The sequence below is a fragment of the Zymoseptoria tritici genome, chromosome 10 (genome assembly GCF_000219625.1).
Source record: "Zymoseptoria tritici IPO323 chromosome 10, whole genome shotgun sequence".
Classification (NCBI taxonomy): domain Eukaryota; kingdom Fungi; phylum Ascomycota; class Dothideomycetes; order Mycosphaerellales; family Mycosphaerellaceae; genus Zymoseptoria; species Zymoseptoria tritici.
Genome location: NC_018209.1, coordinates 1,051,674 through 1,074,070, shown reverse-complemented (window position 1 = coordinate 1,074,070; position 22,397 = coordinate 1,051,674). Strand labels below are relative to the sequence as shown.

The following is a 22,397-nucleotide window of genomic DNA, read 5'->3' as shown; positions in this document are numbered from 1 at the left end:
AGAATATGCAGTGCGAGCCAGACGTACCCTCAGCAGTTCGATGATCGATCCCGCCTAGAAGCAATCGTAGTTGCAGGACCTTTCTCCTGTTGGCACTGTACAGCTCAAGCCATTGAGGCGAAAGTCGAGCGGCACAGTTTGAGCGGAAGCACAGAGGTAGCCAAGACCAAAACCACAACTCTGACGACTCACACGACCACCGTCTCAAACGCAGCACTCGAATCTCTCCCCTTCGACCGACTGATCTCATAGCTCAACACCGAATGATCACAATAGTACATCATAAATCGCCACCTCTGCCTCTCAGCCGGCAAATCCTCCGTACCCTGCATTGGACCCGCAGCGATTCCCAACAGCGGCATGAAAGGCCGTTCGCCTCTCTTCTCCTGCTCCGCGAATGGGAGAATATGTTCAACCCGCATGGCGTAGTCGGTCTTGGTGTGGTAGGCCGAGTGTTGCAGATGCTCGGGATATTTGGATGACTTCTTGACTTTCGTCAAGGTGAGGACAACCGCACGGCCTTTTTGGGAGGCGAGAATGACGACGCCGAGGGAGGGAATATAGGCGGTCATGTTGAGGCGTTCGAAGGCGTTGAGCATGCTGTGGTCGTGAGGGACGACTTGTCGGAGGACGTCTCTGAAAGTGACTGTGGGTGGCGATATTGAGCAGCCTGGAGTTGTCAGCGATGTCCCGTATATAGCACGCAAGCATGTGTGTACCTTTGTCCTGCGAGGGTTGGAGAAGATAGGCGCTCCGAAATGAGGTATGCAGAATTGGACACGATGTCTTGCCGAAAGGATTCTCTCCGTCGCTTCTCAGCGCCTGCAAGGTGTCGTTGACGGGCCCAAATGGTGGGAATGACGGCAAAATTGCGTCCTCTTCGTCAGTCTCGTCTTCCTCATATCCAGTGTAGAATTGAGAGTCGCCAGAGTCGGAGTCGGAGTCGTCATGGTCAACATCCTCATCGTCGGCCATACTGACATCACCAGAGACCGACGCCTCTACATCGTCAAGCTCCGTGGCACTCTCAGTGAGAGAAGCATCCTCGTCAATCTGATCTTGCGGAGATCCTACATTGCCAATTGGCGAGTACGCTCTGGGCCTCAGTGCAAATCTTGCTGCGCGGTTGGAGACAAGCGTGGCAGTAGCCGAAATGTCCCACAGATCACGTCCATCAGGTTTGTCGGGCGAGATAGCGTCTAGCTCCATTCCGAGCGCTGCCTCCGCGGTGGCTTCCCGGACGAAGCTCCTTCGGTCGAGAAACATCACCAACCAACCAGCATTGACGCGGTCAAACTGAGCATGAGTGTCTCTCGCAGGTCCGAATGAGAACCTCGGCGATCTTTGCATGGTGTGGATGTCAATACAGCAGCAGTGTCCGCTAATATCAGTGGTCAGCAGCCTAGGACACAGCATGTGAGCTTTGCGGTCAATCGGATGTATGGCCAGATGTGAAGCTCACCATCGACCTTCCGGATCATCACCAGTGTTGCAAAATGCAATGTACGGGATGTTCGTATTGCCGTTCAGCACACGGTGCGTGACATCCGACTCTCGACCTTCGAAGCTAGTCGCTTCCTCGCCACTCTGATGATCGACAAGCCCGAACTTGAAGATCGTAACGGCATGTGTGTTGGCACTGACGGCAATAATGCGAGCTTCCGCGTGTACAGCAAGTCCCCATGCTGATTCTCCTACGTTGCGTTGGAAGAATGGTTTCATATCAACCAGAATGCTGATGCTACTCTGCGACTCCACTTGCCTTCCGATAGCCGAGAGGACATGCTTGACCAGGAAAGCATCCACATCGCCATCGTCTCGAGTTACGGCAAGGATCTCTTCGTTCCCGAGAAGCTGTACGACCAGGTAATTGATACACCGTGGTTGTCGTGGATCGATGCATCCCGGGAGACCAGGTCGGGATGGAGGACAATGCACAATCAAGGAAGGCAGTGGCGGAAGCCGCTGGGCAGGGAATTGCGGCTCGTAGACATAGATTTTCTCCTTGGACGCAACAAAGTAAAGGTTGTGCAGCTGTGAAAGAGCAGTCTTGTTACGACGAATTAGCTATGTCTGCTTCAAGGGCCGAACGGGTCTTCGCACGAGGTTGCATCTCCAGGTGGCAATGGGAGGTCTTTCTTCAGGATCGCCGACACGTCCGCGCTTGCCACGTCGGTCGCTTGAGGTCTGAGCGCCTAAGACCTCGACGGACAGCTCCTCGAAGGATCGCTTCATGGTTCATAGGAGATCTGTCGATGGTGGTCGCACGAAGTCAACGTTGCGTTACATGAGGCTTCATGCGGATTGCAGGACCGAAGACCGCTTTGTGCGTGCGCGGTTGTGCCAGGTCAGCGAGGGGACTGTGCCGTATGTCATATTGCAATGTTGATGTTCGTATTAGCGAGAGCTTGTAATGGTCTCAGGTGTGAATTGGGCGAGGTGGTCATTTCACGCCTGACCCATCACAATTGAGCACTAAATAATCAATATTTGACGTCCCTCCTTTTGACTTCGACGACATCACCTCATGGTATCTTCTACTTAGGTTTGCAACGAAGAACAACGACTGCGCATTGTTCACAGAGGGACCGCTATGCCATCGCTCCGCCACTGATGACCATCTAGGTCCCACTCAGCTCTCCACACCAGATGGGTTTCCATCATCGCAGTAGCCGCCCGACTGCTAGCAAGAAGACCCGCTCGTTAATGCACCGTATGCATGATGCGGCCTGCCCGAGCTCATCACCGTTTCACAGTGCTGCGCATACCCGAGAGGTGCACGCGAACGTCGTGGATCAGGCCCCCTACCACCACCAATCTCGTCTAAGCTTCCGAAGAAGGGTGTTAGTTGGTTTACCTCGACTCGACAATCATGACAGACCCTCCCGTCGCTAGCGTTTGAGAGTACAATACTCTTGTCTACCGAGTGCGACATTTATCGCAAACATATCCACGGCCGGATGAGCATGATGTGCTCGAGCCGAACATACTCAGCATGATCGGCAAGTCAATCTGCCGCTGTCGACGACCATATCAGGTCAGACTCCGCCTTCCGTGTGACCGAAGCACGCTGCATTTGAGCGGCCATGGTGAGTATCATTCGCTACGGCCTCTGTCATCTGTCATTCTCCGGACTGATCAGAAATATCTCCGCAATGCGTAATGCCGTGAAACCAACCAATTTCTGTCAATATTCCTTTACGAGGCGCACGTCCGCCTTGGACATGCCCGACTGGCCAAGCTAGGCCATACTGCCGACCTTTTCTATTGAAACCCACCCTTGCCAACAAGGCGAACGGCAAATTATTGGCCGTCGTCCATAGCCTTTCAACAGCTACTATTAGTCCTGTCGGCCACCGTCGGCCTCCTGCCTTCCTCGAATTTTCGTGCTTCCCATTCCTTAAAAATGCAAATACCCCAATGGAGTGCTTGTACTACAAACTGCAACAGCGCATACGGTCGGCTCATAGGTCATTGAGCTCTGCGTCGAGACATGAGCATGATTCGACCTGAAGATAAGAAGAGGGGATCGTCAGCAAGAAGTTCGGAAACTACCTTTGACAGGAGACAGGAAGCGTCCAGCCTCGAGAACAAACTCTGAAGAGATCCATACATATTCCAGTCCTCCAAGACTTCATCTCCTACCGGGACACGACCTTCACGCCACGACCACATCCAGAACCCAAGACGGGTACTTACCGTTCACCACTTCCACCAACCAACCAAAAAATGGCCACTCTCCGCAACCTCTCCAAATCTGGCGCTGTCGTACTCTTCACGCCCGTCATAACCCCAGCCAGCGCAGCTAAATCATCCAATAAAACCACCACCGTCGACCCCTTTGAGATTCTCGGTCGCGCATTGAGCACCCACCACACACGCATCCGCCACGTTCCCTATGTGCCGACCATCGGTTTCACAGAGACCCACGACGCCTTCCTCAGCCAAGCCGATGCTGTGATTGTGGTGATTTGCGAGCCACTGCAGTCCAAGGAGAAAGGACTCCAGGACCAGGTCAACTTCGCGGAGGCTGCTCATGAGGCTATGGGGTACTTTGAGGGCGCCGACAATGATCCGATGGCTGTGGTGCAGTGTGGTGATCCGGACGGGAAGTGGTGGCCGGAAAGTATTGCTGAGTTCGAGGTGCTTCTCAAGTGTGGCTCTTTGGACGCTACGATGGCGCAGCATATCGCTCGCAAAATCTTTGGCTTGAAGAAGTGAGGGATTGATCGGTGGATGGGATTGATGATCTGGCTTGGATTTCGTTTGGAGCGTTCTGATTTTGTATTGCTTGCGGCATTTCATTGACTATGCTTTCGGTTAAGCTTCTGTTACGATTACGACGGAGGAGCTTTGGAGACGCGGTTTGGAGATACCCGATTTTGCTTGATAGGAGTGGCACACATTCGTTGCAGAGCGAGGCAGAGCGAGGCAGAGCGAGGCAGGACGAGTCAGTATATTATGGATGTAGACAAATAGCTGTCTTATATGGCGGAGCAAATAACTAAGTGGTCAAAGTGGATTTGGGTATCGTGCTCTATCGTCTATCAGGTTTCCCAATGAATGTTCCGCTCTGCAATCTCATCCAAGATGCTGCCTCCTTTCTCATGCGCACTCCAAGCCTTCAAGGCGCAAATCGTGCAGTGCAGTCTGAGCGAGACCAGCTCTCCTCCATCTTCAACTTCAGCCAAGCGATATGTACGCCGGATTGTCACCCTCCTTGACAAGAATATCATTTCCTCTCATTCCCTGGTCATTGCGAAAGCCACCGCCATCACCACCGGAGCCTCTTCCTTCCGTTTGCGTAGAACCTGATCTCATGTTTAGCTTGCGTTTCCTGTCAAGTTCTTGTTCATGCACCGCGTTACTATAAAGCTTGAGCGATCCCAAGACCATGACAATCACCGTGCCCAGCGCTATTATCACTCTCCGCGTCATGACCCATCTCAGACCCTCAACCTCCGACTTCGCATCAGCCTGCAGATCTACCGTAATTTGATAATTCAGGCGTTGAACTTTCGACTCAGTAATACGCTGTTCGTTACGGACTGCCATCTTGCGGTCGTCGAACATGCCCCTCATTTCATCCTTCATCGCTGCGGACTCCTGGTTGAGTTTCTGGTTGAGAATGTCCACTTCATGCTGCAGCTGGGTACGCTCGGTTCGCATCTTTTCTTGTTCGGCTCGCCTGCGGCCGGTGATTTCGGTTTTGAGTTCGGCGCAGGCGGCGCGGAAGAGATATGTCTCGTTTTCAACTTGCGACTTGCTGACCAGGGCTTCCCGTGCGAGGTTCATGTTGTTGCTGAGCATAAGACGCATGCCCTTCATGACTGTGATGGCTTGCTCGTCGGTCCAGCCAGACTCATTCAGTCGTTGCACGAGTCCATAGGTGTCGAAATGATGCACATGGCGTGGCGTATCCATGTGCGGTGCTTTTGCCGGTGGTGATTGCTCGTCGATGGACGACTTCTGGGCTTGTGCTTTGGATTCCCCTTCCGCCACAGCTTGCGATTCCTTTGCTTGTTCTCCAGGATCCGGCACAGTCTCTAACAAGGATTCCACGGGCTTCTCGGGAGGTTCGTCCAGCGATTGTGTTTTCCCGTCTTCGAGCTGTGCTTCAGCACCATTGATGGGCTCGGACTTGCTTTGTGCCGCCGAGCTTTCTCCTACTGCCGCCGAGTCTTTATTGTCCGTTGCAGGTTTTAAAGCGTCCTGTTTCTGTGCTTCAACGTTGTCCTCGCCGGCCTGCTGCAGCTTCTCTCCGATCTTAGGCAGGGCTTTTTTTACCGCCGTTGGTTTCTTTGCCGATGACTTCGAAACCTTGCTGGCGGTGACATCTGGTGGCGGGCGCTCATTCGCATTTCCATATCGCTGTGAAGACGGTGTAGCATCCGTCTGTCGTCGCGTTGAGGCTCCGTGGAATGCTCGATATCGTAGCGCGGCGTTGGCTGAGCGTGCAGTAGGGTTGGATGCTTCGAATCCTTTCGCTAGCATCGGCCAAAGGAATGGGAGTCTCGGAGCTGCCATTGTGGCCTCACAGGATCGTAGTATGCTGCGTAAAGGATTGCTCATATGTCGCTCACGAAAGTGAAAAGAACAGCCCTGAGACGTTGATCGGAGCTTCGGTGCGGCCCGTCCGTCGTGCCGACATCCGGAGACCTCTCTCGCGCGACGGAACGGGATAATGCTCGAGCACTGTCTCGTTTCGGTCGAGGTACGACACGTTGTGCTCACCGACTTCGCTTGCTACACGCTGGACATTGCACTCGAAACGACAAGACGATTCTATGGCTTTTGTCGGAGATGGGCTTACGCCAATCCATTTTCGTTCTCAGCTTGATGCTAGACTATAGCGAGCGATCGCGGGCCAAGCTGAGACAACCAGTCCCTCAAGCGCATATTCAAGACGCCTCCGATCCTTTCCGCTCATCATAGTGCAGACAGAGCGCTCGTCCAGTCGCCACTTGGTTAAGCCTCGAGCGAGCACCTCGGCCCTTCATCACCATCGCAACTGGTCAACTGTAACCAGGCTCCATGCTAGCAATCGATGCCATCAATCAAGACGACCTCACCACTAGATGTAATCACTCTTTCAACAGATAACTCAATCGCGACACAAGGAGTGTGGCAGCACCATACACTAGTCATGCACAAATCAGGTGAGGGTGGTCTCGCACCAGGGATATCCATCCTTCGCGCTGTGCAAGTGAGTTCGACGGCCTCGCGCTTGCGTCGACTCCCGTTAGTGAGAGCTAGAGGCAGACGAATGAGCGAACTCGTGCGTTTCAGCTTATCATGCTTATTCCAAGTTTCTAGCGGGCGTGACATGATTCCTGCGATCCATACCTTGAACGTAAGGTAGTCCTAACGTTGAATAGCGTCGTTCGAGGTTGAGAAGCTTTTGGTGGGGAGTCGCATGCCGAATTCCGTGGAGGGCGCCGGGCCGAATGGAGCCGATGGATTCCACAACCCCGGCTTGTGCCGGTCGATTGGAGCTTTCAATACCTTATACAATAGATGTTGCAGAAGACTCCAGCTGGTAGCTCGCTGTGTCGCTTGCTTCGAGTTGATGTTGATGAGAGCAGTCTATCTCGTGCTGCGACAATCCTCGCAACGGCGGCCAATTGAGACGATGAAAGACCAAGCAATCGTGGTATCGTAAGAGTTGAGGTATTCATGCTGGCTGTACACATTAGGGTGCAGCCCTTCTGTACAAAGAAACGGACCGCTGTGATAATACAATATCCTCATACTGCGTTGTCGCGTACTCTCCGTCTGAAAGCGCCTAGCGCTCGCTCTATCTTGGAGCATTCTCCAAGGTATTCATCTACGACCTTCCCATCTCTTCCGCCCATCTCTTCTTTACACTTCCACCTCAAAGCATCTTGTTGAATGCGGGAATCAGAGTTTGTGCCAGCCAGAACGAGAATGTGAGCTTGGGTCCGGTCATCAACAGCTTCGGCACGAGTCCTTTGAAGAACGAGGAGAAACCCTCTATCCTTGCCATATCCGCGATGATCTTGACACCAGACTTCTTGACCTCGAAGTTTTGGTTTTGGATACGAGTCTTGACCACGTCAAGCGGCGCAGAAACAAGCAGAGACGCGCTCGAACCAGCAATCGATGCGACGAAGTTCTGGAACCATGTCGCCGAATTGTAGTCCTGGAGCTTGAAGAGGTATTGCTTAGCCGCTGCTGAACCACCGAACAGTGCGAATGAGCCCGGAGCATTGCGGCCGGCTGTCCAACCCGCACCACGGTAAAGAGCAAAGCCCTCATCCCGAACGATCCTCACTACACCTCGGCCACGGAACGCCTCTGGGTTTGTCTGCCTCTTGATCTTCAACACATCAAGCGGAAGCAAAACGATCTCTCCAATACCGATGATCGATCCAGCAGTCGCGTGCATGATCGCCTTGCCGTTACCCTTGCCAAATGCCCTATCAAACTCGCCTCCGTGGTGCTTCGCTAGGTAGTCACGGACGAACGGCTGTCCACCGTACTTGTAGATTCGCTGGAGGATCTTGTATGCCGCTGCGTATCCGAGACCGGGGAAGAGTGTGAAGAAGCGCTTGACGACGGGTTCGGAGGCATGCGATTTGAAGATGACTTGGTTCAATGCTTTCATGCCCACCACTTTGCCTTGGTTGGACATGAGACGCTTTGCGATCGTGTCGACGGGGTGGAAGACGGCGAGTTCGGCGATACCGGCGGAACCTGTAAGACGTTGTTAGTCGATTGTACCCATTGGAGATCATCTGGAGTGATCGTACCTGCTCCCAGTACTCGGGCCAATGTTGACTCGGCCTTGACATCTCCAGCAGCAGAGCCGCCAACCTTGGGGCCGGGCAATGAGGGCGACATGTTCAATGAATGTGTCGGAGCGAACAAGATACCGCTGTGAAGATGTCGAATCGCTGATGCCGGGAGCAAGGAGATGTGGAAGGCAATGCGACTGGAGACTTTTGAAAGAGGCACGCGCCAACCTTCACCGAGCTCGACAAAATGTGTCTAAGAAACTCTGAACTTACCCCGGCCCGCCAAGATGCGAGCGGAGCGAGGTCCGGTCTCCGATTTCTGCCGATGGCAGTCGAGGATGGCTTATGGCATTGAGAAAATGAGAGATGTGCCTCGGAAAGATTGATCAAAGACTCGTCATGAGTGTCGGAACGTTACTTCGTGAAAGCTACTACTTCTCTTCCTCTAGCATCCTTCTACTCTACGTAGAATTCGAATTATCCGCACAACCCCAAGCAGAAGATCCACCAGATGCACTGTACGCCGCAATGATATCGACAATCGCTCCATATGTTCCCGCAATCATCAAGAACGTGCCTCCGACGATAATGAACACACTCCAGCCGACCATGAACTTCCACCTCCAATCACGCTTGTCTGTATGCCAGTTGTCGTAAAGCCACATGCAACCCATCGGCTGGAAGGAGAGAAGAGTGCCGAACAGAGCCCCGATCAGCGCGACAAGGCTCCCGAAGACTGGGATGGCGCTGGCGACGATGTAGGCTGTGATGGCGATGCCGGCCGTACAGCTGATCCACACGCCCCAGTGGATGGCGGAGTTGCTGTTCAAGTGCTTGGTTCCCTTCATCAGGCGGACGAAGACGTACTTTGCCGGGATCTGTGAAAGTCAGCGTCAAGATGATACACCGCACGACTTGGTTACTAACATGGATAGTGATGGTCGTGGTTGCTAGCAGACCTGGTAACGCCAGACCATAGCAGACTTTCTTCATTGTCGGACCTGCAGAACCCAACGCAGGCGATGCGACGTACGACCCGCAGAAGTAATAGACAACCACTCCGATGACGATGTACGCTGTGAGAATGGAATTAGCTTGGGGTCTATGTTTCCGGCTTCCGGACCACTCACTGATGGTGATGCCGCTCTGGCAGATGATCAAAGACCTGGTGTATTTGCGCGGGTCACGCATCTCCGAGATGATCGAGAAATAGGCTGGTGTGCCAGCGTACGCTAGCACAAGTGAGGCGATAGCAGAAATGGCTTGTGCGAACTTTGGCGTGTTCGTGAGTTTGTAATCTGAGCTCCACGGACCATCTTGAGGTGCTGCAGAAGGTCTATCTTGAACGCCCACAGCGACCGTGAGTGTGAAGACTGGAGTTTATCGTCAGCATGAGCTACTCGGATTCTGGCCCGAACACTTACTGGACACAATGATGCCAAACAAGCCGACCCAAGCAACGAACGTCAGCTTTCCCAGCGTTCTGATCGAAGCAACCAGGAAGCCTGCGAATGCCGAGACGGCAACGAAGACAGCAGTGCATGTGCCGTGGCTAGACAGTGCATTGAGACCGATGGACATGCTTAGCATGCCTGATCCTGCGACAAGTGTCCAGACTGTATGCGATTAGTTGCGAACTCTGAATCTGTAGTTGACCTCATCACTTACGGAGGCAGAAGACGATGGCAATGAAGATGCGGCCTGGTCGACCAAAGATGAGTTGTCCAACATCATCTATGCCATATACCTACTGGAGATCAGCTTGGCTCTTCAATTTATGCACACTTATGCGGCTTGCCATACCTCAGGATGATTCAGTTTGAAGATCCCAATAACATATGCTGACCATCCCGTCATCGTTGCGATAACCATCAAGCAGATGACTCCCGGGATCAATCCAAGAGTGTCGAACACTAGTGGGATAGAAAGCACGCCCAGGCCGATTTGCGTCTTCATCATCAGGACGACTGTTCCGATCCATCCAAGCTGTTACTTCCGTCAGTGAGACACACGACTACGCCGATGAATTCGAACCTACATTGCGATAATTCGGTCCATCCTTCGACACGTCTCCGAACACGGCATCATGCGTAGCAGGCTTCTTGATGTCTTCAACATCTCCAACCTGATCAGACGCAACAGGCGTGAGCTCGTCTTCGTCTTTATTCTGCCTGTGCCCTATCATGGTTGGAGTGTGAATCGTCTTGAAAGAAAAGTGGGGTTGGAAGAGAGGGATTCGGAGCAAGAGACAAGAAATTGAATGGATGCTAAAGACTTATGAAGCTTTTTCAATGAGACGTAATGGCTCATGTAAGGATCCTGGCGAGCGGTACGCCATCAGTGGAGACCGGACTCATTGTCCCACGGGGCAGCCAAGCAGCATTTTCGGAATGGGACCGCGCTAGTTGGTCATAACTGCATGGAACGTGATGTTCAACGGGTAAAGAATGCGGGAGTCTTCCAGGTAGATCGTGCTTTTTGATCCCTGGGTTGAATATCCATTGCTCAAGTGGTTCAATGGATCGATGTCCGCATGTTACAATGTGAAGTCGCTGCTATTAAATTTTTGAGGTTCGGAAAGTTTTGACCAACGGGCAAAACTCGGCGTGACCAAAATTCGCCTATTCGATGAAAAAAGACACCGAATGGCAAAGTCGGAGGGTTTCACTTTCCATCATTTGCCCCTGTAGCCATTGGAAATGCCATGGCTTCTGATCGTGCCCGAATTTGATGTGGCTTTGGAATCGGCCTGTTGCACGAGACGCCAGCTCAGAGAGGCATCTCTTTGCGGGAAGATCTCGAAATTTACGTAAGGCTTCGCGGCTTGCACGTCTCCGCCCAGTGCCGAATCGGACTTCCCAATTTACGGCCGCAAGCGGCTTCCGTTCTGTCGGCAAAAGCGATGCAGATCTCTGGGGTTGCATTGCATGTCTCTGGACTGGTACAGATTTCCCCAGAATCCAGGGGCGTAAGACCTGGTGGGGAGAATCTTGATCCAAAGACTGTTGTGCCATGGAGCCAGGTGGTCTCGAGCTGCGTTTCATGGGCCCCACAGAACAGTGGAGTACTCAGTAGAGCAGACTGTGGTAGCAGACTGCAAGATCTGCTCTTCCTGGACTGCCCTACCAGCAGTGACCAGCTCATATGGCAGAATTCGGCGCATTTGCACTAGTTGCACTGGCAGGCGTAGTCGGACTCGTGGCAGTGCCATTCACTCTGCTCTTCCTCCGCTTGATCTTGTCGCCATTCTTATGCTTACCGCTCTTCTCACTCTTGACCGTAGTCTTCGCCTCTGTGAAGACTGCAGGCGGCGATGGGACTTTCTCCACTTTGGGCGATACTGCGCGAGACGTCGTCGCAGATTCCTTTTCAGCACGAGCCTTGGCCACGGCCGCCTCTTCGTCTGCTCTGCGCTTCTTGACAGCCGCATTTGAGGTTGCGAATTTCAACGAACCTGGCTCGCCTGATAGCGGATTCTCATCCGTATACTCGTCTCCATGTTGGAAGGCCAGTCTCAAAGAGTCGCGAAGAAGGCGTGTTTCCTGGAAGCTCGTGGTGGGTGCCGCGGCGGGAAGCGATGTATCAGCTAGTATTGATCCAGATCTTACAGATTGCGAATCAACACCAGGCACAACGCTGCCTTCTCGCGATCCTACCGGAGAGCCCGCAACGGAGCCGGCAGTATTCGCCGCGCGCTTGACAGTCTGCGGAAGGTAGTGGTAGCCAGTCGCTGGCGTGTATCGAGGGAGGTCATTTGCGATCTCCACCGCCTTGTTCAGACTGCTGGCCGCGGACAGCAAGCGATTTCCCACAACATCAAACACACTAGGTGCTTGATAGATCTGCTCGCCCACAATGAAGTACGTGGCCAAAGTGGTGAGCTCCCAATTGCCCTCGTGGGATACGCCTGGCGCATAGCTTCGTTGCGACTTGTCTTTCACACTCTGCCGTTCTTGTTTGCGGACCACGTATATCCCTGTCTTGACGCCTTGCGCAGCCAATGTCTTGTCCGCCACAGGTTGTGGCTCCCCGACAATCATGTACTCCGTGCCGGCTTTATTTCTGAGTAACGCTTCGAATTCTTTTCGCTTCAAGCTTGTTTCCCACATGTATCGATCTGTCTGAGCTTGTGCGATGAAGAAACCATTGTTGGTGCTATGGTCGAAGAACAGCGACTCGGCCATGTAGCGGTGGATGAAGTTGTCGTCCATGTACTCCCCAGGGCCGTCCGGTGGGGGCATTTGTAGCCACCATGCGATGACATCCTCCCGACGTGACACTTTCTCGTCCAGCGGTTCGGTGTCCATCTTACGTATGAGGTTGTACTTCTTTGTTGCTCCGGCTCGAGGTCGTTCAGTGGTGTTCTGCTTTCACGAAGCTTGTCCTGTAACCTCTGCTGGGCCGCTGCCGCTTTCATTGCACGCGTCAGCTGCCACTTTCCATTGCTCGGCTTCCGATGCGCTTGTGAACAATGCTGTATCACAATCGTGCTATTCGAGTCCGTGATGAGCTTTGTCGTTGTTGTTGTTGAAGATCGTGGCATGTGGTCGGTCAAAGCATGGGGACCTTGAAAGTCGATCCCGAGCCGACGCGAGAGCTTCAGCGGAGTCCAGTCCGGTAACGATCGCTGCTCCGGCATCATTGTCGGCCAATATTGTCGAATACCACAATCCTGCCGATGATGGAGCTGCCCACATGATCACACCCGCGAAACCTCGCGCTTACATTGCCTCCCGCCCGAATGTCTTCCGATCACAAGGTCCCGCGACTACCCAAGTTTCCCCCACACAACGCCCCACGAGTCTGGTTCATTACCTGCGCGAATAGTCCTGTTGGCATTTCACTATGCAGACATCTACTGGCGCATGGAGACTACGTGACTGCCGGCGTGCAGCCGGTCGAGTTCGAGCGGGAAGAAGAGCGAAGTCGGGACTTTAAGAGTTTCCTCGAATCACTGAGCACTCCGGGTCCGACAAAAGACAACGTGGAAGACGGCAGCGGGACTGAAGGACCTAGTGACAGAAGCAAGGAGAGACTCGAGAAGCAGGAGAGGGAACGAGAGCTATGGAAGAGCCGGCTACGTGTCGTTGCATTGGACGTCAGGGTCATGGGACAATGTCAATCCGCTGTGGCAGAAGCTGTTCGCTGCTTTGGTCGAATCGACATCCTCTTCTGCAGTCACTCAGAGGTGGTTGTAGGGACGGTCGAGGAGCTTTCTCAGAGTGATCGGACATTGAGTCTGGTCAAGGATCAATTCGAGACGAACTTCTTCGGCCCGGTCAACGCAATTAAAAGCACGCTGCCTCTGTTCCGTTCGAAGAAGAATGGACACATTGTCTTGCTGACAGCCATCTCTGGCCATCTAGGAACACCCGGACTCAGCATGTACTGTGCAAGCCAATGGGCTATCGAGGGATACTGCGACAGTCTTGCCTACGAGATTGCTCCGTTCAACATCCGAATGACCATTGTCCAGCCGAATGTGGAGGTCAACCTTCTCACGCATCGAATCACATCTGCACCACCCATGGCCTGTTATGCCGAGGAGAACAATCCAGCACCTCTGTCTCGAAACATCCTGTCCTCACTGCTGGACCGGATAGAAGGCTCCGACGAACCAACGACGGGAGATCAGCTTTACTCGAACGAGGTCACCAGCCTCTATCCGCCACTGAGCACGACGGTGAAAGAGCGGCTTGTGGCCGAAACGGTCCATGCTGTGGCCGCGATTGGCGGCCATGACAATCCTCCCGCACGACACATTGTTGGCTTCGAAGGCGTGACGACCGTCAAGGAGAAGCTGAAGACTGTGAGTGAGGAGCTGGAAGAGTTTGTCGAATGCAGTGCTGCAGCCGATATTGAGAAGACCGAAGAGCTGCAATCGCCCATGCAGTCTTCTTCAATGGCTGTGTTCTGAATCATGAGTGAGGCAGGGCGGTGTACTACCGCTGACTCTGAAGATTTGACTATCGAATTCCAGCCTTCAAAGCAACACTTGAGATCATCTGGAATAACGATTGGCATTGAGATGTCGTTCCTCTTCACAGCTTTATTCGACCATCTCCGCATCTCGGACGGATCCCTGCATCGTGGCGTCATAAAACGTGGAGAACCGGCCGAACCCCCCGCAAACCGTGTTTCAAGATCGCCGCCCACACGAGGGCTGCACGCGCTCAGCTTTCCGTCGAACTTATCCGGTCATCGAAGATCAAACGACCCACCGCCTCCATTGACCGCCTCTCACATCCGGCTCCATCGATACGCACCACCCGAGATGGACGAGCAGAGACCATAAGATCAGTACCGGAGGCCGAACAGCACTCGCTGAGACGAGGCGTTGCATAAGAAAACATGGATGAAGAGATGCAGTCGGGACAACCCGAGTCGCAAGGCTCAGAGCAGCCAGACAATAGCAGTGGAAAACAGCCCACTGCAACCAAACAGCTGAGACGCGCCTGCGATTGTTGTCGCAAGCGCAAAGTCAGATGCGACGGTCAGGACCCATGCGGGCCATGCAAGAAGGCCTCGATCCGCTGTGCATATCTCACGCCACCGAAGAAGAAAGGCCCAAAAGGGTTGAGAAGTGCTAGAGTGCTGCATGCGTTACGCAGGATAGACGACGATGCTACTTCGGCTCCGACGAGTCCACACAGCCCCAACATGCCCTTTGGCAATTGGGGTTGGAACAGCAATGGAACATCCAATGCTGGACCAGCATCCTATGGAGGTCCTCCACCAACGGGTCTTCCAGGTCCGCACGAGCTGCTGTACGGACAACAACCTGGCGTAGCGCCTGACCAGCCATACTACCAGCAGCCGTCGAACCCGCCCACGTCCCGACCGCCATATCCGCCGCCCTACCGACAAGAGACAGCATATCAGCAAGGCTGGACGCCGAAGCAGCCGGAATCGGTGTCTACTGCGAGTGAGAGTATACAGCGTGTCTTTTCGCCTTCATCGTCCGAGCACCACACCCAGCGAGCATTGTCACCAGACAACTTCCTACCATATGTGAGGCTCTTCTTCCAAAACATGTACAGCATCATGCCGGTCATCGACCGAAACGTCTACCTTGACCCGGTAATCTACACGAACCGACCAATGAGCTCAGAGCTTTATGCATTCATGTGTGCATTGTGCGCCGCGACGATCGTTCAACTCGACGACTCGATTCCGCAACCACCTCCTTTGCATCCTGGAAAGCCCTCTGATTCTCTGTTTGCCGAGGAATGTTTGAGAGAGAGGAAGACGTTCGACTACGTCGACAATATGTCACCAATGAGCATAATGACCTCGTTTTTTCTATTCGCATATTACGGCAATTACGAGAAGCATACAAAGGCGTGGCACTATCTGCAAGAAAGCATCACATTCAGTGAGAATCTGGAGATGGACGATGAAGACAGCTACGCGAAACTCGATCCGACCGAGGCTCAGTGGCGGCGACGGCTATACTGGCTGCTGTTCATCACCGAGAGAGCGTATGCTGTTCAGCGGCGGAAACATACCAGACTACATGCGTCCGTGACATTACCGGCAGTGTTCGAGAGTGAGGATCCTCGACTGTTGAATGGATTTGTCAACCTGGCGAATCTGTTCAGCGCGGTGGATGACTCCTTTGTCAGTGCCTGGCGAGGAACGAGGAGAGCCAGCTTATGTGATGAGACATGGCTCGCGCAGACACAGAAGCAGCTGGACGCTACTGCGGACGCCAGCGGACTCGCAGATTTGACGGAAACGCAACGACTGGACATTGGAGTCACAAGGGAATGGCTTCACGTGTTGGCGTGGCAGATGGGAGTGAGCAATGGGTTGATTTGGGGCCAAGGTTTAGGGGGAATGCGGCTGGACTATCCCGTGGAGCTTGCGAGAAAAGTGGTCGAGATCACAGCGAACGCTTCTCCGCTCGCGCTGGACAGTCATGGCATCGGAATGGTGAGGACACCACCATCCTACTCAAGCGCTTGTATTGATCGACGCTAACCTCAAAAATAGGAACAAAAACTCTCTGACATCGCCGGCTGCCTCGCCGACGTTCTCAAGTGCACAGCAGGCGACCCCTCGACCACCTTCCTCGAAGGCAAACAACACCTCCAGACCCTCCTCCACCGCCTGTCCAGCATGCGAGGCAAAGAATCTCGTTACCTCGCCCCATTACTCGCAAAACTAGACGGCGTACTCGGCTATGGCCTGAACAGTGTGCCGCTTCCTCTTCCCCGCTCGGAAGACGAACAACGATTACAACCCGCGCCGGCGTTCAAGTTCGACTCACCGCAGGAAGCTGGCGAGATGATGGCTAGTCCGAGGTGGAGCATGTCGGAGAGTGTCAGTATGTTGAGGACTTTGTCGATGAGTGGCGGGTTGGGTATGCCGGGCATTGCAGCGGCGCAAGTCGATTACTATCAGAGACGGCCGAGTGGTAGGGTGTTGGTGGATGAGGATATGGAGGCGCTTCAGCCTTGGTTGAGTAGTGCTGGGTAGGGGAGGCACAAGGATGAGGTTGATGATGTGCAACGGCCTTGATGAATGGAGAAGCTTATTTTATCGAGACAGGTAATTTAGCAGGACATCTCAAAGATATCTCAGCAGGACATTGACTCGTTGCTGCGGACTTCTCAACTTCGTTGTGCACCTCCAGATGAATACATGGAAGGTCCATCGTAATATCTTGCTAAATTGTTGCACAGTACCGCACCTCCGTTGTCATGCGACTCAGATCCAAGCAGCTCCAGGGATGAACCTCCAGATCAACACGGCAAGGTCAGGCAGCGTTGTGGCTTTTCCAGTATTTCCGGACCGAAAAGGAACATGTGGAGAGGTCTTCTTCCGTGGAACCTAAGTATTCCTTTTCGGCCCTTCGAGAGCCGGACTTTGGAAAAGTGTGTGCTGCAGGAACACAATCTTCCTTCTCCGCCGGGTCAGCCTCAGTTCTATTCGTGTCTGATAAGGAGATCGCTGTTGTTGTGTTGTCACGCCAAGGCTGGCCGTCAGCTTCGTGCTCCGTCCAACGACTCGCCCACGGGTTGCTGAACAGCTCACAGATTGGCTTCGAGACTAAAAGTAGCCCTATGCATGCACGCACAACTCTATCCGCTTTGCACGTGCAAAGGATCAGCGAGAAGCTGGGCCGATGTCGGTGAATCTCTCCGCCTTGTGAATGCGTGGGCGGAGTGGGATGTCGTGGAGTTTTCTCTTGGCTGCAAGGCAGTGCTTGAGAATCATATCTATTCGACCGTCTTGTCGACCGCCTTGCTATTGTCCTCTGTCGTACGCCATGGCGTTAGGTGCTGTTGTAGATCTTGGCGTTGCTCATCTCTGTCACAAGGAAAGCGCCGTGGAGTCTGACTTTATTTTAGAGTTTGGTACTTTAATTGATCCGCGTCCTCCGCGAGCTGCACCTCAAATCTCTCCGTCGCCTTCACTCGCCGTTGTCTTTCGAGACCATCCTCAACGACAAACAACATTTCCTCCTGCTCTTGTACACCTATACCACATCTATTGACCTTCAACATATACATACAGCCACTGCTATTGCCTGATATCGACACACACCACGTGGCGCATTATCCTCATATCACAGGACCACAACATTGACCGACGTCGCTTGAGTCATCCGCCTTGCGTCACAACGTTGCCCTGCTTTCTGCTCAAAAAAAGATGGAGCACTGAGAGCAGCTCAATCTCTTCTCGCTTCCATCGCAACAACATCGGCGCATTCTCTTGTTCCTGCGTCATACTAATACTATCCACCTTGCCATCTCCATCGCTGGCCTGCGATGCCACACAATACTGACTGGGCCGTGCAATCATCCACCTTTCCGCCTGCCACTGCCCCTGGTACTGCTCCGGATTCCGGCCCCGACTCTGCCACGCTTTCGGACTCAACGAACACCTCCGGACCGTCAACCACCTCGACCGCCGCCATTGCCACTGCCACACCCCCTGCCACTGCCTCTGCCGATTCTGTTTCGCATCTCAATTCAAATATCCACCGCGCGGGAACATGTTCGTGCTGGGTAGATGATAACACCTCTGTAGGCACATTCCGACGCAGGCAATCCTCGCAGCATACCCAACTCGCCAAATACGCCATGGCTTCCAACAGCAACTCCGCTTCTTCCAGCGGCGGCGTGACGCCCGACGAGAACCACGAGAAACAATTCGATCAATTGCGGAACCAACTCGGGAAGACACTGAGCCACCAACGAGGCGGCAGTGAAGAGGATGGCAACAGTCAGAGGCAATTGGAGTCACGGTCTGAGCAGAAGAAGCAACCTCCGACACACGCGAAGGGCTCTCTTGGGGCTGCCTTGAAAGGTCAGCTCCAGGACGGCACCGGCGCAACGATGGCGATGAACGACACACCTGCTACTACCGCACCGAGCAGCCCCTTGCTGAACGGAGGTTTGGGCAAGTCTGCGCCTACAAGCAACCCCGAGAGTGACCCACCTGCCATCATCAAGCTCCCAATGCCAATGCCTCTTCGACAAAATTCTGGAACGTCGACACCGCGAATAAGACCGACGACCCTCGATGTTCCCGGATTGACAAAGAGCAAGGTTTCACCAGATGGACGGATCGCGAAGATTGATGTTGGGTCGAAGTTGGTGATTGTCATGGTTGGGTTGCCAGCTCGAGGAAAGAGTTATATCACGAAGAAGATTACAAGATATTTCAACTGGCTGCAGTTCGATACCAAAATCTTCAACGTTGGAGAGAGACGCCGTGTCGTAGCTGGTGGGCCAAATCACCTCGAGAAGACTAAGAGTCAGAACGGGCGGGACAGTCGAAAGAACTCCCGAAGCATGAGTGTCAACACCACAACTTCGCCTGGACTTCACCAGCAATCAACACAAAGTCCTCTATCACCTGGACACCGCCCATCGGTCGCGCAAATCATCCTCAATGGCGACACGAGGCTGTCTGCTCCGGCCACGCCCATTTCTTCTCGAAGTAATTCCATGGTCCCGAACGATTCACGCGAGCCTGAGATGGGGAAGTTGGAACGACAGCCTAGCCTCGCTACCAAGGTTCTCTCCTCGGACGTTCCTGAAGTGGAGGAGCCAGAGGAGGACGAAGAGGCCATGGAACAGAATTCTTCATTCTTCGACCCAAGCAACAAGAAAGCGGCGCAAATACGAGAGCAAGTGGCACGGGAGACGCTTGATGAGCTCCTCGACTACATTCTCGATGGCGAGGGCAGTGTTGGAATTCTCGATGCTACCAACAGCACCGCTGAGCGTCGGAAGATGATTATGGATCGCATCCGGGAACGAGCGGGTCCTCAGTTGAATGTGCTGTTCTTGGAGTCGAGATGTGTTGATCAGGATCTTCTGGAGTCCAATATGCGGTTGAAGTTACAGGGACCGGATTATAAAGAGATGGATCCCACTGTCGCACTCGCAGATTTCAAGAAGCGAGTGGCGGAGTACGAGAAGGCCTACGTCCCACTTGGAGAGTACGAAGAGAAGAACAACATGCCGTATATCCAGATGATCGACGTCGGACGCAAGGTGATCAGTCACCAGATCAAGGGCTTCCTCATGGCGCAGGCCAACTACTACCTCCTCAACTTCAACCTCTCACCACGCCAGATCTGGATCACTCGCCACGGCTTGAGCTTGGATAACGTCTCAGGCAAAATCGGTGGCGACAGCGATCTGGCTCCCGAGGGACTACTTTACGCCCGCTCTCTCACTCTCTTCATGAATGAGAAGCGCAAAGAATGGGATCTCAAGCAAATTGAGACCCTGAAGAAGACGCACTTCCCACCACAACCTGGCGATGTGACACCTCCGAACCCGCACTACCATCCCCAATCTCCCGACTCGCTCTCCTCTCAGGATGCAAGCTTGTATGCTGAAGGCGAACAACTCGGCTACGAGCCCAAACCCTTCTGCGTCTGGACCTCGATGTTGAAACGCAGCATCCAGACGGCTCAATACTTTGACGACGACGAATACGACTCGAAGCAAATGCGCATGCTCGACGAACTCAACGCCGGCGTCATGGAAGGTCTGACGTACAATTGCATCTCCACACAATTCCCCTCGGAATACCGCAGCCGCAAGGCCGACAAGCTCCACTACCGCTATCCCGGCCCGGGCGGCGAAGGATACCTCGACATCATCAACCGTCTCCGCCCGGTGATTGTCGAATTGGAGCGCATGATGGACCACGTCTTGCTTGTCGGTCACCGTAGTGTGGCGCGCGTGCTGCTGGCGTATTTCTTGGGTTTGAAACGCGAGGAGGTGGCGGATTTGGATGTCCCTTTAGGCATGTTGTATTGTTTGGAGCCGAGGCCTTATGGTGTGGACTTCAAGGCGTATCGATGGAATAAGGACATGGAGTGGTTTGTCGAGTGTCCTGATTTTGAGCTCAAGAGGGCGGAGGATGATATGCAGTAGTAGGGCATGGACTGGCTGAGATCGTGTTTTGTGGAGGTTACGGCGTTTGAGGGGTTCAACGAAAGGATCAAAGGAGTGATGCTGGTGACGGTTTACGCGATGGACTGTACGATCGATGGGCATGGGATTACTGGTTTCGCGAGGGCGTTGGGCGACTGCATAACGAGTGAGCGATTGGGTTTTAGCGAGGCGCTCGGGCAAGAACACAGCTTGATGATGGCTGTACGGGAAGATGATTCGGGCTCGGAGTGTTGAGATGATGTATGTGCCTTTGGTGGAAGTGGGAATGATAATGTGTACCAAAAATCCATCTACACTCCCGCGATTTCCATCAGCTGAAGGCGATCAATGTGAATGTGCAGTGACCTTCCCCGTCTCCTTCAAGCCCTCAGGCATGAATTGCTGAGTCATCTTCGATGAACTGGAATCTCTCACAGCATCATCGTCGTCCAGATCATCTCACAATCCTCACGACCACAACACCACACCCTCTCCAGAACAAACTCCCCTCAAATCCATCAAAATGGGCGGCCCCAACCTCGAAGTCTTCAAAGTACATCCCCCTCCCCACCCACACCACCCCCTCAACTAACACCCCACCCACCAGTTCGGCATGTACATCATGTTCCCCATCGGCTTCATGTACTACTTCGGCATCAACCTCGACTCGCGCTTCGCAGTCCCCGATTTCTGGCCCAAACGCGACGAGACGCATCAGATCCCGTTCGAGAGGGAGGAGATCGCGGAGGAGTTGGCGAGGTTGAAGCAGAGGAGACTTGCGGCGCGGGCGAGACGACTGGCGATTGAGGAGATGGGTGGCAGTGTGGAGCATACGGAACATCAGGAGGCTCAGAGGGAGCAGCCTAGGAGTGAGATTTTGGAGGCGACGAAGTTGGTTGATGAGGAAGGGAGGAAGGTGGAGGGGGTTAAGGGGTGGTTTGGGTGGGGGAAGTGAGAGGGCTTGAGGGATTTTGTGAGAGGGATATTCGAGTGAGGGACTTGCAGTTCATCCAGCAAAGAGCGAACTGCCAATGAAGGGAGACAAGGCTGCTTTGAAGAACTTCAATGCTCGTCCGTCAGCGGAGGAAAGAGCTGTGGCTCACTTGCGATGGGACCTGGTGCATCCGGCACACATGGATCTCCAGCTGCGGGTATGCATCTCCGTGCTGAGATCGGCTGCCGCCATCAGCCTCCTTGAAGAGAGGCTATATGCTCTCAAAGGACCTCAGACGGCCGGTGCGAATGGCCCAGCATCGAGCAGCTGGAAATGCCTCCAGAATGCAGGTGCGGTATCCGAAATACGACGGATGTCTGGTCAGAAGAGCTCAATAAGAAGACGCGAAGTTCTTGATGTCACATGTAATCTATATTCACTCAACTCACGATTGACAATCGTGTCTTACCCAAGATTGTGCTCAAACAATGAACGAAATTCAGCTGTCAGCAGACAGTCTTGCTGAACAGCCCATGGAGAGATCTCGTAGTCGAAAGTACCGATGATCCGTCTGTCTGCTGCAAGGACATCTCAGGAAGCTCGAGCAGATTGTCACATGCAAACAGGCGAGCCAAGAGTTCTGAAATCGAGCTTCAGAGGGAGAGTTTTCCTATCGAACACCTGGCCAAACAATACACCTGAACTCCACTGCAGACCTATCGTACCACCGTACCCAGGATCATATATCGCGTGACGTGAGCGTGTACGAGCAGACCAAACGCGTCTACGAAAATATAT

General features: G+C 53.5%; 10 protein-coding genes across 10 annotated transcripts; 5 read left to right on the top strand and 5 right to left on the bottom strand.

Annotated features, from left to right (window-relative positions):
- Nucleotides 1-188: 188 nt before the first annotated feature.
- Nucleotides 189-2,235, bottom strand: MYCGRDRAFT_96316 (uncharacterized protein; the record flags this gene model as incomplete). The annotated part of the gene is made up of 4 exons (XM_003848880.1): nt 189-646; nt 720-1,381; nt 1,463-2,034; nt 2,104-2,235. 4 exons carry the CDS (start codon nt 2,233-2,235, stop codon nt 189-191), a joined length of 1,824 nt encoding a protein of 607 aa, XP_003848928.1.
- Nucleotides 2,236-3,729: 1,494 nt separating this feature from the next.
- Nucleotides 3,730-4,221, top strand: MYCGRDRAFT_96315 (uncharacterized protein; the record flags this gene model as incomplete). The annotated part of the gene is made up of 1 exon (XM_003849027.1): nt 3,730-4,221. The coding sequence occupies one exon, from the start codon at nt 3,730-3,732 to the stop codon at nt 4,219-4,221; it is 492 nt and encodes a 163-aa protein (XP_003849075.1).
- A 462-nt stretch (nt 4,222-4,683) lies between these two features.
- Nucleotides 4,684-5,436, bottom strand: MYCGRDRAFT_48590 (uncharacterized protein; the record flags this gene model as incomplete). The annotated part of the gene is made up of 1 exon (XM_003848879.1): nt 4,684-5,436. A coding segment is annotated over one exon (753 nt), but the record flags the coding sequence as incomplete, so codon positions are not given.
- Nucleotides 5,437-7,154: 1,718 nt separating this feature from the next.
- On the bottom strand, nt 7,155-8,467 carry MYCGRDRAFT_105999 (uncharacterized protein; the record flags this gene model as incomplete). The annotated part of the gene is made up of 2 exons (XM_003848878.1): nt 7,155-8,217; nt 8,274-8,467. The coding sequence occupies 2 exons, from the start codon at nt 8,362-8,364 to the stop codon at nt 7,376-7,378; spliced, it is 933 nt and encodes a 310-aa protein (XP_003848926.1).
- A 252-nt stretch (nt 8,468-8,719) lies between these two features.
- Nucleotides 8,720-10,448, bottom strand: MYCGRDRAFT_101466 (uncharacterized protein; the record flags this gene model as incomplete). The annotated part of the gene is made up of 7 exons (XM_003848877.1): nt 8,720-9,136; nt 9,186-9,334; nt 9,389-9,631; nt 9,683-9,874; nt 9,927-10,005; nt 10,062-10,244; nt 10,297-10,448. 7 exons carry the CDS (start codon nt 10,441-10,443, stop codon nt 8,720-8,722), a joined length of 1,410 nt encoding a protein of 469 aa, XP_003848925.1.
- Nucleotides 10,449-10,924: 476 nt separating this feature from the next.
- On the bottom strand, nt 10,925-12,469 carry MYCGRDRAFT_76477 (uncharacterized protein; the record flags this gene model as incomplete). Its single annotated transcript, XM_003848876.1, has 1 exon — nt 10,925-12,469. One exon carries the CDS (start codon nt 12,467-12,469, stop codon nt 11,399-11,401), a length of 1,071 nt encoding a protein of 356 aa, XP_003848924.1.
- Nucleotides 12,470-12,999: 530 nt separating this feature from the next.
- MYCGRDRAFT_48514 (uncharacterized protein) lies at nt 13,000-14,175 on the top strand (the record flags this gene model as incomplete). Its single annotated transcript, XM_003849028.1, has 2 exons — nt 13,000-13,242; nt 13,330-14,175. 2 exons carry the CDS (start codon nt 13,000-13,002, stop codon nt 14,173-14,175), a joined length of 1,089 nt encoding a protein of 362 aa, XP_003849076.1.
- Nucleotides 14,176-14,609: 434 nt separating this feature from the next.
- Nucleotides 14,610-16,739, top strand: MYCGRDRAFT_111096 (uncharacterized protein; the record flags this gene model as incomplete). The annotated part of the gene is made up of 2 exons (XM_003849029.1): nt 14,610-16,193; nt 16,254-16,739. 2 exons carry the CDS (start codon nt 14,610-14,612, stop codon nt 16,737-16,739), a joined length of 2,070 nt encoding a protein of 689 aa, XP_003849077.1.
- A 2,135-nt stretch (nt 16,740-18,874) lies between these two features.
- On the top strand, nt 18,875-20,665 carry MYCGRDRAFT_87842 (uncharacterized protein; the record flags this gene model as incomplete). The annotated part of the gene is made up of 3 exons (XM_003849030.1): nt 18,875-18,988; nt 19,352-20,044; nt 20,144-20,665. 3 exons carry the CDS (start codon nt 18,875-18,877, stop codon nt 20,663-20,665), a joined length of 1,329 nt encoding a protein of 442 aa, XP_003849078.1.
- A 523-nt stretch (nt 20,666-21,188) lies between these two features.
- Nucleotides 21,189-21,461, top strand: MYCGRDRAFT_29607 (uncharacterized protein; the record flags this gene model as incomplete). The annotated part of the gene is made up of 2 exons (XM_003849031.1): nt 21,189-21,218; nt 21,273-21,461. Coding segments are annotated over 2 exons (219 nt in total), but the record flags the coding sequence as incomplete, so codon positions are not given.
- Nucleotides 21,462-22,397: the final 936 nt, after the last annotated feature.